This window comes from Gymnoscopelus braueri (assembly GCF_963280865.1).
Source record: "Gymnoscopelus braueri genome assembly, chromosome: 17".
Taxonomy (NCBI): domain Eukaryota; kingdom Metazoa; phylum Chordata; class Actinopteri; order Myctophiformes; family Myctophidae; genus Gymnoscopelus; species Gymnoscopelus braueri.
In genome coordinates, this window is record NC_137617.1 from 41284161 (window position 1) to 41299656 (window position 15496).

General features: G+C 45.3%; 2 protein-coding genes across 2 annotated transcripts; both read right to left on the bottom strand.

Annotated features, from left to right (window-relative positions):
* Nucleotides 1-6905: 6905 nt before the first annotated feature.
* On the bottom strand, nt 6906-10907 carry socs3b (suppressor of cytokine signaling 3b; the record flags this gene model as incomplete). Its single annotated transcript, XM_080454777.1, is given in 8 exon segments — nt 6906-7941; nt 7944-8036; nt 8039-8161; nt 8163-8195; nt 8197-8229; nt 8232-8258; nt 8260-8328; nt 10782-10907. Coding segments are annotated over 8 exon segments (666 nt in total), but the record flags the coding sequence as incomplete, so codon positions are not given.
* On the bottom strand, nt 10791-15300 carry LOC308104501 (uncharacterized protein). Its single transcript, XM_080454932.1, has 2 exons — nt 15068-15300; nt 10791-11240 (listed from the first exon to the last, which is right to left on the bottom strand). Exons 1-2 carry the CDS (start codon nt 15170-15172, stop codon nt 10959-10961), a joined length of 387 nt encoding a protein of 128 aa, XP_080311058.1. The 5' UTR covers nt 15173-15300; the 3' UTR covers nt 10791-10958.
* Nucleotides 15301-15496: the final 196 nt, after the last annotated feature.

The window sequence follows — 15496 nt, forward strand, 5'->3', positions numbered from 1 at the left end:
CACACACACACTCACGTGCACGCGCCCACTATATATTGGCTGCATACCACACACCATCATAAATCTGCTCCACGTGGACCCTTTCACCTATTTGACCTCACACACACACACACACACACACACACACACACACACACACACACACACACACACACACACACACACACACACTCACTCACTCACACACACACACACACACACACGTATTACCATACGTTTTTAGGGCAGTAGTTTCATGAATGCCATTTCCACAACTTTTTTGCCATAGAGTTTTTATAACCCGATCCCTGAAGCCTAAAATAGCAGATCTACAAGCTCACAACACGTCACCCTGCGACGCGGTGTGAGCTTGTAGATCAGCTATTGTCGGTGTGCAACTAAGTGTAAATCAGGCATAAACTCCATTCTCTGATCCGTAAACCTGAACTCTAAATGCCTAATCATAATCCTGACACCAACCTGAATCTTTTCCTAATAGTAATTATGTTTTTTAACAATAAAACAAATTTCTCTCTCATGAGCACCAGAAAAATGGTTGTCGCAATGTCTATTTCAATTATACTTGTGGGGACATTTTGGCCTTTCACAAGTATAGAAATACGTGTACACACACACCCGCACAGTCTCTCTCTCTCTCTCTCTCTCTCTCTCTCTCTCTTTCTCTCGCTCTCTCTCTCTCTCTCTCTCTCCATAGCTGCAAAGTGTCCTCACTCTGTCCCTCAGGCAGGATGTATAAAACGGCTGCATTCCTTTCCAGTTAGGTCCACCCCAAAGTCAGCTTTCTGCACAGTGACTGCTGTGTGTGTGTGTGTGTGTGTGTGTGTGTGTGTGTGTGTGTGTGTGTGTGTGTGTGTGTGTGTGTGTGTGTGTGTGTGTGTGTGTGTGTGTGTGTGTGTGTGTGTGTGTGTGTGTGTGTGTGTGTGAGAGAGAGAGAGAGAGAGAGAGGTAGAGAGAGTACTTCTTGTGTGATGTTGTAACCTAAAACAACTCGTCACTTCTCGTAATGTGTCTTTATTATGGCACATCGTCCATATAGGATGGGTGGCTGCGCAAGCGCACATCCACCAAATACAACTATAGTCCAGCCCCCTTCCCCCCCACTTATCCAGTGGTGGACGGTAACTAAGTAGGCTACATTTACTTGAGTACTGTACTTAAGTACATTTTTTGAGTTTTTGTTTTTGGTAAGCTGCTAACTTTCACTCCGTTTACATTTCAAATATAAATTCTGTACTTTTCATTTCTAGGAAGGCACTCTTGGGACTCCAAACGTACTAAAATATATTATGAATTAACCACTTAAGCCCTATGTCAAAATACAGTGAAAATATCCGATGTGCAAGCTCTCAACGCGTGGCACCATGTTGTCAGCTTGTAGGTCTGCTATTTTCACTGTTTTTGAAAAGTTCCGAAGATTTTGGACAATTTCTAAAATATGTACTTCGTAATTTGTACTTTTGAGAACTTGAGTATTTACTATTTACTACTATACCCCTAACCCCCCCCCCCCCTTATCCACTACAGTGATGTCTATGGAATTTACCCACAATGCAGCGAGAGAGGAGAAAATGGAAACTGATGACGAGAGGAGTTTTTATTTTATTTTGAATGGTGGTTCCTATATGGAGGAGGAGGAGGAGGAGACCAGTGAATGCATGTAAACCCTGCTAGTATTACACATGGTGGCTGTCGGATGGAAACCTTGTATGTCCAAAACAGTTACTTTTCAGGAAATGCAATGTAAATGTGCTCCAGTGGATCCAACGCAGTATTTATTTTAGTCACAAGCTCTTGTTATAATACTTTGCATTGGTTTAAATATGTCTAAAACCCACAGACAAGCCCGTACTATTTTCAACCTGGAGTCCCTATTTTGGACATAAAAAAGGTTTTTAAGAAAATCAAAAATAGCCAATCTGCAAGCTCACAAGTAGATCGGGTGCTTTCCCTACTTTTGCACGACAATGTCATACGATGAAGTATAATCTAGGGCAGTGTTTCCCAAACAGTGGCTCGGGACCCAAATGTGGGTTTGTAAATATCCCTTTTTTTACGTTTCCTACATTTTTTATTATTTAAAATAATAAATCACATTTTCTCAGAAATGAAAAACTCCATAAATGTAAAAAAGGGAGTAGCCTAGGGAGTAGCATAGTGAAAATAGCCGATCTACAAGCTCACAACGCGTCGCACCGCAACGCGTTGTGAGCTTGTAGATCGGCTATTTTCACTAGTTTGGGTGAGACACGGGGAGACATCTCATTTCTCTTTTGGGTCTCAAGCTAAAAAGTTTGGGAACCACTGAACTTGGGCATTAATTTATGGAAAAAAAGACATGAAAAGATGGAGATACAAGGTTTGTGTCCGACAGCGAGGATATTCTATAGGCCTGTGTGTGTAGGTCTGCTGTAGGTCCTTCATAAGCTGCCGCCTGCCGAACTGAATAAATAGCTCTTTGTCTGACCCAGGAAAAGACATATTTTTTTGAATAAATAATCTCTTTGTGGGCCAAGCCTTGATGGAATACAGATATGAAAACAATACGTTGACTGTAACTCTAAGTTATGACCCTCTTCCCGTCAATGTTGACTCTGTCAGTGCATGGGTAAGAAAAAAAAGAAGAGAAAAAAAAAGAGGAAAAAAAGGGACGAGGAAATGAGAAGCATGCAAATCAACACACAGTGGAACGTCGTTTCATTTTGTAAAAATAGTGCTCTTTAATATAAATTAATGAAATATCTTAGAAATATAAATATGTGCAAAGTTTCCTTTCATTTTTTTTTTTTTTTTTTGTAATGCATTTCTTTATCTTTCTGTTTGTTTGTTCATTTGTTCGTAACTCTTTTAGTTTCAGATATTACAGCTTATAATTGCCAGACTTTGTGGCCAGCCTTTTTGCAGGGCCGTCTTTATAAAAGACACACAAAAAAAACAAAACAATTCACACACACATGTAAGGTCCGTGTTTGGCGCCCGACACATGTAAACAAAAAACCCCGTGGACTGGAATTCGACCAACTGCTGCGTTTCTGAACGTGGCATTTTGTGCGTTCTTCTGCTTCTTGTTGTGGCTGTAGCCTACACACTACACTACTTTATTTATTTTTGCCTAAAAATAAAGGTGCCAACTGGAACCAAAACTGGTTCTTCAGAGTGATGCCATAGAAGAACCATTTTTGGTTCCAGAAAGAACCTTTCAGACCATTTATCTGAATGGTTCTATAAAGAACCCAAACCCCTTAAACCGTATAAACTTCATCAACCGGCTTGGCTGAAATGTGTTTGTCGAAAATAGCAGACCTACAAGCTCACAACGCGTCGCGGGCTTGTAGATCTGCTATTTTCGATGAATTGTCTGCCTGTTAAGAACAAAAAAAGGTTCTCTAGAACTAGATGAGGAACATGCAGAACCATTCACTAGATCAAATGGTTCTTTAGTAGTTGACGGTTCTTTGTGGAACCATATAACCTTTTAAAGAACCATTAAGAACCATTCTTTTTCTGTGTGTACCGAAAAAACAAAAAACAATCACTATTCCCACACTCGCATTTAGGGTTGGGATCCTTTAGGACTTGAATGATTCCGGTTCCTTAACGATTCCCTCTTAACGGTCCGATTCCTTACAGATTCCTATATACAGTACCTGTATACCTCACTGGTTCTCAAAGTGTAGTACATGGGACCCTCTGGGTTTACCTTACAGGTCTGTAACTCTGAGAGTGTACAAATGGAAACAAACGGACCCGTTTTGTACACTCTCAAGAGTTATGGTGGTCCTTGAAATTAAAACGTTTGAGAACAACTGGTATAGTAATTGTATAGCAGACGTGAAGTCCACATACCAGCTCTGACAGTGTGACAAAACCGGGTAATGGAAACGGTTTCCGAATGTGATGGAACCGAAATTCCGGTTCCTCGATCATGGCTCCGGTTCCTTCGGTTCCTCCGGTTTTCCTCTATAACTCGCATTGTCAAGGTTTTTTTTCTATGGGCGGTGTGTTCTCAAAAACACAAATACTACAAGAACGAAACGCCGAAACGCAGCGTTGATCCAACCCCAAGTCTGAGGTTGTTGTTTAGTTTTTTCTTTAAGAAAAAAAAAAGGCTTCAGATGTATCACAAAATATGTTACGGGAAGACTTGTGTTTCCCACCACAACAACCCAGAGAGACACACCTTGTTTTTGGAGGTAATGAAGGAAGAGAGAAGAAACTCAATATGGGGAATCACATAATTATCACCGGGGTCCTTTTCCTCACTCGCTTTTCCTACATCCTTGTCTCCTTCATGACTGCAGATCACTGTATTATGAGGGAATTGGCTGCAGGGTGAGAGCACTTTCTTTAGTTGAGAGACACGTTACTGAGGCTGACACGTGCACACGCACACACACGCACACGTTCACGCGCACACGTACACACACGCGTACACACACAGCAAAAAAGTGGGACGTTTTCATACAATCAGTGAAGCGAGGAGACGCAAAGGGGAGCTGATTTATGGAGGATAAGCGGCAGGCCTTGTTTCACATAATCAACCTTGGAACTTCCAGTCCGCCGTTTTGTTCCCCTCTTACAGAGATTAATATTATAACATGTAGGACACACACTGCTTCTCAAAGTGGGCTCCGGGGACCCTCAGGGGCCATTGAGGGGGTGTTCCAGGAAGGGTCCCCAGCAAAATGAGTTAAACTATTTTATTTTCCCCGGCTGTACGGAAAATAACCAATCTACAAGCTCACAACGTGTCGCGATGTGACTTGTTAGCTTGTAGATCGGCCACATCTGAATGATGTTGACAAATTAGTCACTTTACACCACTGGATAAAGTATAAACTAACTATCAGTCAGGCTCTTGTCTGTGAAACCGGCCCTGTTCCAGGTGGCAACCGCCTCACAGTAAAGACGGCTTCACCAGTCTGGGACAGCGATCAAGGTGACCGTTTCTTTTCTTCTCTTGTTTTTTCAAGCTCCTCGGATTCCCCCCCCCATCTCTCTCTCTCTCCCCTGCCTTTTCTTAATCCTATTTCCCACTCTCCTTTAGTCCGACCTCTCCTACTCCCTCCCTCCCTCCCTCCCTCCTTGTGGGACTTATTTTAATTCATAAAACATGATTTAGTAAGTTAATGCAATATAACTAAAGCACATGAGCAGTAGCGGCTGGAGCTGCATGGCCTCCCTATACTCTGCCATTGAGAAAACTTCAGGTAGGACATGACCGGTTTACAATGTCAATAAAGTTATTTGAAGCAGACGGCGCACGGGATTGGACACTAACGGCAGATGCGCCGCCATCTTTATTGTAGTCGGGACATCGGGTTGCAGTTACGTCTCTCCGTCGGGAGAGGGAGACAACGAACGGACAAAAAAAACGACGGATATAGTAGCTTTTACGGTGTAGTTCAAGTGGTTCTCAAGAGTTGGGGTCCAGGGGCCCTCGGGGGGTTCAAAATGAACCCTTATGTAACGCCCGGGATTCGAACCCGGGTCTCCCGCGTGGAAAGCCAACATCTTAACCGCTAAGCGGTGATTAAGGGAGATATTAGACTTTCAGGCCATCAGGCTGAGGTTGTGAACCACTCTGTTACACTTACAGATCTGTAACTCCGAGAGCGTACAAATGGAAACAAATGGACCCTTACGGGTTCATTTGGTTCCATTTGAACTCTATCAGAGTTATGGGGGGGTCGTTGAAATTTAAAAAAAGGTTTGAGAGGCACTGGTGTATAGTTGGATAATAACAATTAAGGTCTACTGGTAGTCTTGGTCGTGCGCCAAGGCTTTTGTCTCAGTAACAACGGTCTGCGTTCTGTCACTGTCAAATAATACCGTACCCTGAGTGGAGAAGGGAGAGAGAGAGAGAGAGAGAGAGAGAGAGAGAGAGAGAGGGAGAGAGAGAGAGAGAGAGAGAGAGAGAGAGAGAGAGAGAGAGAGAGAGAGAGATGGAGAGAGAGAGAGAGAGAGAGAGAGAGAGAGAGAGAGAGAGAGAGAGAGAGAGAGAGAGAGAGGATGGAGTAAGGATGTTTAATTATGATAGAAGATCATAAAGTGAATGAAAGGGAGAGGAAGAGACGCTTTTGTAGTTGTCCTCCTCATTGCTGTCGGGTAGAAACCTTGCATGTCCAAAAATAACCGTTACTTTGGAAATGTAAAGAAAATTATCTGATGTAGTTATTATTTAGTCACAAGCTCGTTTTCATTGGTTCAAATTATGTATCAAACCCGACAGACATGACTTAAACCACCTTCAACCTGGAGTCCCTATTTATATGGGCATGCCATTACAGGCAGAAATCTGAAATGTTTTATTCAGAAATGTTCAAAAACTGTGAAAAACAGACCATCTACGAGCTAACAAGGCGTTGCAAATGCGACGGGTCGTGAGCTTGTAGATCGGCTGTTTTCGCTGCTGTAGCGCAACACTGTCATACAGCGAAGTATAGAGTAGGGTATTGATTTGTGAAAAAAAACATGAAACGATGAAATATGGAGATGCAAGGTTTCTGCTCCTTTGTTCCAATCCAAGGCGGACATGAGTGCATTGTGTGTGTGTGTGTGTGTGTGTGTGTGTGTGTGTGTGTGTGTGTGTGTGTGTGTGTGTGTGTGTGTCCAGTGTGCGTCTCCAGGCATGATTTGCCCCACAACCCTTCTATGAGGCAATGCCGGCTGGGAAGCTGCAGTGGAAATGTGTACGCCACACCAACACACATACTGTATTCTCTCACTCTGTCACTCTCTCTCACACACACACACACACACACACACACACACACACACACACACACACACACACACACACACACACACACACACACACACCACACACACACACACACACACACACACACACACACTCTCTCTCTCTCTCTGCCAACACTCACACAGACAAACAAACACTCCTCTGCTTCGGGTCCCTCGTTTTGGACTTTTCCCCTATTCCCCCATCGCTCCTCCCTCCCTCTCTCTCCCCCTCTCTCTCCCCCTCTCTCTTCCCCTCTCTCTCCCTCGCTCTGTCTCTCTCTCTCTCTTCGCTAAGCCTCAGTGTTCAGTGCTCTCTTTCTCTCTGTCCACTGATCCAGATTGTTCTAAATGTCAGACCGGAGAACGACCAAAAGGCCAGGCAAGGAGAAGACGAGGGGGGGGGGGGGGGGGGGGGAGGAGGAGAACACAGGATGACAAGTCTAGTGAAGCACACACACCAGAGACCTGCAGACCTCACTGTGATGTATTGATCATGCTTTCATTGTCATCGTCAACATCGACCGATCGGGTTAGAAACACAAAAAGTAAGAAAAGAAAAGAAACTTCTACGAGGCTCCGCTCTGCGTCTGAGCCAATCCAAGGAGGCCCATGATGACCCCTTGACCTTTGGCTTTCACCTTGCCCCCTCGGGGTTGGCTGTTCATTTTCACGATGGGGGGGGGGGGGGGGAACGAGTGAGGTATCCGTGGTTATCCAGACGAGTCCTCCACCCGCTTGCTTCCCAGATCACGGCACCGGTGGCGAATGGGAAGGTCTGGGGGGGGGCCGAAGACGACTCCCCGTGTGAAAACACACGTCTCTCTGGTCCGCTCGGACGTGCGCTTCGTTTCCGACAACTGACCTCACACGCCAACCCTGTGTATCGACATCCTATAAGCTTAACCTCTTGGTCAGTTGCCGCCGATGGCCGCCTCGCCACGGGAACGCGCACAGCACCCCGAAGGCTATACTCTCGCCGCCATTGGCTGCCAACTGTGTGTTCAACCGGGAATCCCCTTGTGGTTCCTGACTGGTCAGTCATATGGGGGCGTCGTACTCCTCCAGGAAGTCTCTGAGCGTGGCGCGGAGTCCCTCGGCGTGCTGCGGCCCGCCCGCCACGCTGTTGTTCAGCGTCTTCCTGCACAGGTGCTGCAGGGTGGAGAGCGAGGAGGAGAACGGCCGCGTCAGCTCCAGGGGGGAGGCCGCTCCCCTCCGGTGTGGATCAGGTACACGCTGCTCCCGGGGGGGGGCTCCCCTCGCGGCCCCCCCTCCTCCAGCGGCGCCCGGCCCTTTCCCCCATGTAGTGGGCTATGAGTTTGAGCACGCAGTCGAAGCGCGGCGGCTCGTGGGTGCTGCGGGGGTCCGGCTGCAGGAAGAAGAAGCCGCCCTCGCTGTGGATGCGCAGGTTCTTGGTGCCGCGGTCCCGTCTGGACGGAGAGCGTGAAGAAGTGGTGGGTGGTCCGAGGAGTCGCGCACCAGGAAGGTGCCCCGGGCGGCTCGCCCCGCAGCAGGGAGCTGGGCCTCCCGACCCCCCACGGCGCCCCAGTAGAAGCCGCTCTCCTGGAGCTTACGCAGCACACGCATGACCTGATGAGGAAGTGAAACAAGTACAAGCATTATTACATACATACCGCCGCTGTCGTCGTGTGGAAACCGCTAACTGTGTTTTACAGGAAATGGAAAAAAAAAAAGAAGCTGCGTTCTAATGGATCCAATGAAGTAATGATTTAGTCACAAGCGCTTGTTTAATACTTTTCATTGTTTAAATATTCATAAAACCCACAGACACACTTAGACACTTTCAACCTGGCGTCCAGATTTGGAGCCTAAAAAAGTAGAGCATTAATTCATGAAAAAAAAAAGGTTTCTGCCCTACAACAACAACACAACATTTCTGGGTGTGTTTCCATACGCTATATCCTGTGTCTCGGTGTCAGATAAGATTCTCAGAACCTAATCTGGGTCCTGCTCAGGAGGCACTACTAACCCTGGGTTCTGGGAACCCATGGGAGGAGCTAGCGGTGCTGTTGCTCTGGATTGGTCAAGCTGAGGTGATGACCCTGGAACTAGAGATGCTAGAGCAACACAACAACACCGACATTTTTATCCACTTTAGCCCATTTTATACTTTCAGTTTTTTTTCCCTCAAAAATATCAAAGAGCTTGTAGATCGGCTATTTTCGCTATCTTTTAAAAATATATTTTGAACATTTTTTGGACAATTTTCCCAAAAATAGGGATACCAGGGTAAGGGTTAATGTGGTTCAAGTGCATAATAGTGTATAAATGTTTTAAATAACATAACTCCCCATTCAGGTTATAAAGGAAACGTAAACGACAAATTAATCCATCACTTCACGGGTTGTGTAAAGTTTCATGTTATGGAAGGTTTCTGTGTGACCCTTTGTAGACGAAAGGAGCCAATAGAAACGAAAGAGCTCTGCCATAACTTCAGCACACAGCTAGCTACTTCCTCTTCTGCATAATTAATTGGCTCTGTGAATAACTGTAGTCCCGGGTTTCCAGAAGGTGGCATGGTGAACCCTGTTCCGGTTCATTTAGCCAAAGCTTTGTTGTTTGAGTGGCTTGGCAGCAGCAGACACCTAGGGGTGCCATTTGTGTTTCCCGTTCGAATCTGCTGCCGAGCCAATCAAACGAAGCTACGGGAAACTGACACGGAATATAGGGAACGGGTGTGCAACCTCCTGGAAACCCGGGTACTGCAGTTATGTGCAGAGCCCAGTGCAGTCCAGGGACCCTCAAATAGACCCTTTACAGCAATGGTTCTTTAAGTGGGGTCCGGGGACCCCCAGGGGTCCTTGGGGGGATACCAGGCGGTCCCCAGCAAAATGTGTTAATATAGGATCACAATCTTTTTTTTATCACTTTAACCATACTTTAGCTATTCAAAAATAGCAGATCTACAAGCTCAAAGCGTGTCACTTCTATGAGCTTGTAGATCAAATATATATATCAATTTGGGGGTCCTTGACACAAAAGAGTTTGAGAACCATTGCTTTACAGGTCTGTAACTCTGGGAGTTATATCATATTGACTCTTAGAAATATATATATTCTTTATATTTTGTTCTAAAAAGACAGACTAGACATTTTTTTCTTCACCCCAATGTTAAAAATGTAATTTAGATAGCATGCTATCCTATAGTTTCAATGGACAGATTATTATTTCGATAGTACATTGTTTTTAGACTGATGCTAGGTTCTTGGGTTTACCTGGGATCCTAGTTTCTTGAGGCACCTACCACACGGTTTCTCTGCAACCTATGTATGCGATCACCTTGCTTAATGTAAGTCGCTCTGGATAAGAGTGTCTGCTAAATGCCTAAATTGTCAATTGTGAAATGTAACTCTTGGCACGCTGCATGCAGCCTTCCCTGGCACGCACGACAGACCATGCACAACGGTTCCATAGGACCACAATGTAGACAAGTCGGTAGCTGATATATTGCACTTTTACCTTAGCGCTAGGTATGCTCTTAGTTGCTTGTTTGAGAAGAGAATGCACTTAAGACTTCTGGTGATTAGTTTTTTGTCTTGCCTACCTTTGTTGAATGCACTTATTGTAAGTCGCTTTGGATAAAATGACTGTAATGTAATGTAAGTCCCCAGGACTTTTTTGAGTTATAAAAAAAATTGTTCACCCCCAAAATGATTTTCTTTCTATCGATTAGTCACCCCATGGAAACTTGAATTCATGGATTTTTTTTTTGTCGCATTCCTAAGCCAATAATTTGATGACCAGCGACCCGGTAGGCAGCGGTTCCGGTAGGAGACACAAAGGAGACTCTTTGTGTCTCCTAGCGGAACCGCTGCCGGACATCAAATTATTGGAATTACTTAGGAATGCGACAAAAACTAAAAACTATCCATGAATTCAAGTCTCTATGGGGTGACTAATCGATAGAAAAAAAAAGTCATTTTGGGGGTGAACTATCCCTTTAGTGTCTGGCTGTACCACGTGCTGTTTTAGTTTTTGACTAATAAAGTATTCAATCAATCAATCGGTCAAAAGCGACTGACCTGTTGGTAGTGTGCGTGGGAGCTGAAGGGCTTGTAGCGGTGGGGGTTGAAGCCAGAGGAGGCCGCCCCCCCCTGCCCGTGTCCGCTGCCACCGCCACCGCCCTCCGGGGGGGGTCGAGCTGCTGCTCATGACGGCCGCTGCCGCCTGGCTGCCGTGTTGTCGGCCGCGGCGCGTCGTCACCGCGTCGTCGCCATGACGCCGGCGGTGGCCCCCTGCCCCCGCCGCCTGAGGGGGGGGGGTCCGGGGGCAGGGGGCCCGCCGAGGGGGGGCCGGGGGGGACAGGTGGAGGAGGGGACGAGGGGGACGCGGCGGGAGAGGAGGGAGGGGGAGGAGGAGGAGAGAGGGGAGAGGAGGAGGAGGAGGGGAGAGGCGGATTCACACACCGGGTCCAGGGTCCCGGGGGAGAGGAGTCTGATGCATCCAGAGAGGGGCTGGGAGAGACCACCGCCTATGCACCGCTGCAGAGACACAACATGGGGGGGGGGCATTGCATTAGAGCAGGGTCTTTTCTTTTCAGGCCAAGGACCCCCCTAGCTGAGAGAGAGATGAAGCAGGGACCCCCTCTATAAATGCCAAAAATAGCCGACACACAAGCTCACAACGCCTCGCAGTGTGTGAGCTTGTAGATCTGCTATTTTTGGCTAAAGTTCTCCTCAGAAAAGGGATGCTAGGGTTCAAGTCGTTAATGTAATTGTAAAAAAAATCATATCACACAAAGATAAACACCCCCACCCTGACAAACACTTGGAATTGTAGGAGTTGAGGCATTACATTTAGTTTGACTCGGTTCCACAGATAAATGTGGAACCGATCTTCAAAGCGTTGTGAGCTTGTAGATCGGCTATTTACAAACAAATTGCCTCTTTCTCGTATTTGACCAGTTTTTATGGTATAGTTTGCTGATTATACTTTTCTTATTTCTTTTCTTTCTTTTTTTCTTTTTCCAGGTATTAAAAAGGTCTTAAAGGTCCTTAAATTGTCACTTCACTGTCTGCATGGGGATCTCCCCGAAAATCATGTGGAGACCCCCCTAGGGGGGGGGGTCCTGACCCACAGGTTGAGAACCACTGCATTAGAGCAGTGGTTGTGGGGTTCCAGGGGGTCCCCAGTTAAATGTGTTAATATAGCATCACAACCACTTTAACCCTATTTTATACTCAAGGCTGTTCAAAAATAGCAGATCAATTTTAATTTAATTAAAAATATGTTTTTAACACAAATCTTCTCTTCTGGGGGTCCCACCCCTCCCTCCCGGGCACACATATTTTCATATTTGTTCAGGCTTAAAGAGGTCAGAACAGCCGGCTCAAAGCTACATGAGCAAACATGACTGTAGACCACAAAATGTGTGACATCTAATATGCATTGTAGCCTATCTCTCAGATGGTGTGTAGGCTATAAGCACTGATTACAAACAGGACTTTTGTGTTTATTTAGCCTTCTGGCTGGACTTTAAACCAACATGGCAACGCTTATAGGCTATGGTTTCTCTCTCTCTCTCTCTCTCTCTCTCTCTCTCTCCCTCTCTCTCAGCATAATTCATCATTCATGTGAAGTGCAATTATCTCAATGATGATGAATGCACACACGGCCGGTAAAGCGAGCGAGCTGGTGGCGGGGGTTATATTAAGATATAGCTAATTTAAACAAATTCTTCATGGTTCATGGTCTGGGGTCTGGTGGTGGCGTGTGCCTGTCTGCAATGGTGTAAAGTAACTAAGTATATTTACTCAAGTATTTCCAATTTTCAATACTTTTACATCTACCCCACTACATCTCGGATCCAAATATTGTACTTTTACTCCACTGCATTTATTTGAACACTTTAGTTACTAGTTACTTTGTAGATTTTGATTATTATTACAAAACATACATTACCCACTTCAGCCCTATATACATTTCGGCCATTTGAAAATAGCAGATCTACAAGCTCACAATGCCTGCGATGCGAGGCATTGTGAGCTTGTAGATCTGCTATTTTACATTTAAAAACTTAAAATGTGACATTCTGCATAATTAGTACTTTCTACTTTTGGTACTGTAAGTCCATTTTTTATACCAAATACCTTGGTACTTTTACTCAAGTATTTTTTTAATTTGACTTGTATTAGAGTATTTCTAAATGTTACTTAAATAAAAAAATGTGAGTATTTTTTTCCACCACTGCCTGTCCCGTCCTGCAGCCCGGATTGGAGCAGGCACTGAGCAGCCAGACAGCAACTAGATCCTGATTGCTTTCAATTGTCTTCGATCGCACGTCCCGCAAGGGAATTCTGGAACGGGGTCATTGTGAATGAGTCCAGCGCGCTTTTTCCCCCTCTCCTCTCCTCTCCTCTCTCTCTCTCTCTCTCTCTCTCTCTCTCTCTCTCTCTCTCTCTCTCTCTCTCTCTCTCTCTCTCTCTCTCTCTCTCTCTCTCTCCTCTCCCCCTCTCTCTCTCTCCTCTTTCAATAAATAACCCCCATTCCCATTCACTCCCGTCACAGAGCAGAGGCCCCGGGTCTCCAGTTTCATTCTGTATAGCATGTCCCGTCCTGCTCTGCATACTAGTATACGGTCGAATACCAAAAACACTCGCCCCAAAACACAGTCGCTCCGGGTCAGAACCGAACCTCTGTAAAACTATGCCTAAACCTAATCTTACTCCTAAGTAGGCCTAAACTCAGTAAAACTATGCCTATTAAACTTAACCTTATTCCTAAACTTAACCTCAGTAAAACTATGCCCAACACTAAACTTATTCCTAACCTTATCCTCAGTAAAACAAATAGAGAAGAGAATACAAGAACCGCTGGGCTGGGGGCAACCGGTCCGCGGAAAATGATGGGGGCGAGTGTGTTTTGGGGCGAGGCTTCCGGTTACCGTCTGGGTCTAATCGCCTCGCTGTTGCTCCAACAGGCTACACACATACACACATGACACACACACAGCTAAATCCTCAGCGTTATTATTACGTGTCCATTTATATAACTCGCTACTAATGTAGCCTAAAATGTAATCAAATAGCCCACGGGTCCATTTGGTGACATTGTAGCCTACATTCTCGGAGTTAAACCAACCGTACATGCAGCCTATATATATACAGAAGCGGGGCTTAGGCTCCGTTCACACTGGCAGCTACAAAGATACAAAAGCTACACAGCATATATTTGTAGATTTGTATCTTTGTAGCTGAAGTTGAAACCAGCTCAACTTTTTTTTTGTAGCTGCTGTAAACGTCGGATGTATCTTTGTATCTTCATGTCGCTGGCTTCTGTTGAAAACGAATGGTAGCCTGTAGCTTTGTAGCTGCCGGTGTGAACGCGGTTACGAGAGGCGCCATAATAATAATAATGATAATAATAACGGGACTCTCAATGCCGCGCAGGCATTCGCCTCCTGTTGACGCCATTCTTCTGTTCTATCTTCTCTAGGGTCTAACATTGTATATCATACACGTATAGACCATTAACTACCTACTGTCTATATACGGACCAATGCAAAGGCTGTAGAGTGTGTCTGAATCGGTTTGAACACATGCACACCGACCGTGGCTGTGGTAATATATACATATTTAAATATTTACAAATATCTAGGGTCTGAAATTGTATATCATATAATATATACACGCAGGGCCGGATACAGCAATTTTTAATTGGGGGGGCAATAGGAAATAGTGAGGAAATAGTGATAAAGCATTATTTTACACCTTGGCTATACAAAAATAGCAGATATACAAGCTCGAGTGCCGCGCTACGATCTGCTATTTTTGAAATGTTTTGAAAATATATGCAAATCCTTGAATATATATTGTTTTAAAGCAAACAAATTCAAATCTTTGGGGGGGCAGTCAGGGCATTTGGGGGGGCATTGCCCCCCCCTTGCCTATGCCTAGATCCGGCCCTGATCTAGGGTCTGAAATTGTATATCATATAATATATACACGTATATATGCCATTAGCCTACTTTCTAGCACCAATGCAAAGGTTCAAGGCTGTGTGTGTGTAGAGTGTGTTTGAACCGGTTTGAACACATGCACACCGACCGTGGCTGCACTGCGCCGCAGCCAAGCGCACACACACACACACTCAACACTAAAATAATATATTCTCCACAAATATATATATTTTTTAAACCTGAACCAACATTTCACCATCAATGCACACATTCATTAACAATTTGTCTTGAATTGATGATGCGATCTATACGGTCTTAAAATATAACGATCCTAACGATTCATGATTTGCATGCATGCATTTGTATTGTATTAAAGCGGGCTTATTTGCTCCTTATTATTATAACGCTTACCTTGTAGAATGTGGCCCCTATCCTGTGTCCTGTGGACGGGGGGGATAAGGTGTCCGAACTCCCCACAAGTAGCACCAGGCCTGTATAGATGATTAAGTCAGTCATTAAAAAATCCAGAATGTGGGTCCCTGGCGTGGGCTTTCTGTTCCTGTGTGTGTGTCCTGTGGAATGTGTGGCTGATATTGTGTTCCTCTCCTTCTCTCCGTGTGTGTGTGTGTGTGTGTGTGTGTGTGTGTGTGTGTGTGTGTGTGCGTGTGCGTGTGTGTGCTGTGTGTGTGTTGTGTGTGTGTGTGTGTGTGTGTGTGTGTGTGTGTGTGTGTGTGTGTGTGTGTGTGTGTGTGTGTGTGTGTGTGTGTGTGTGTGCGTGTGTGTGTGTGTGTGTGCGTATGTGTTGTTGGCTTTACGGTAGGCTGTTCCTCCGGCCAGTAT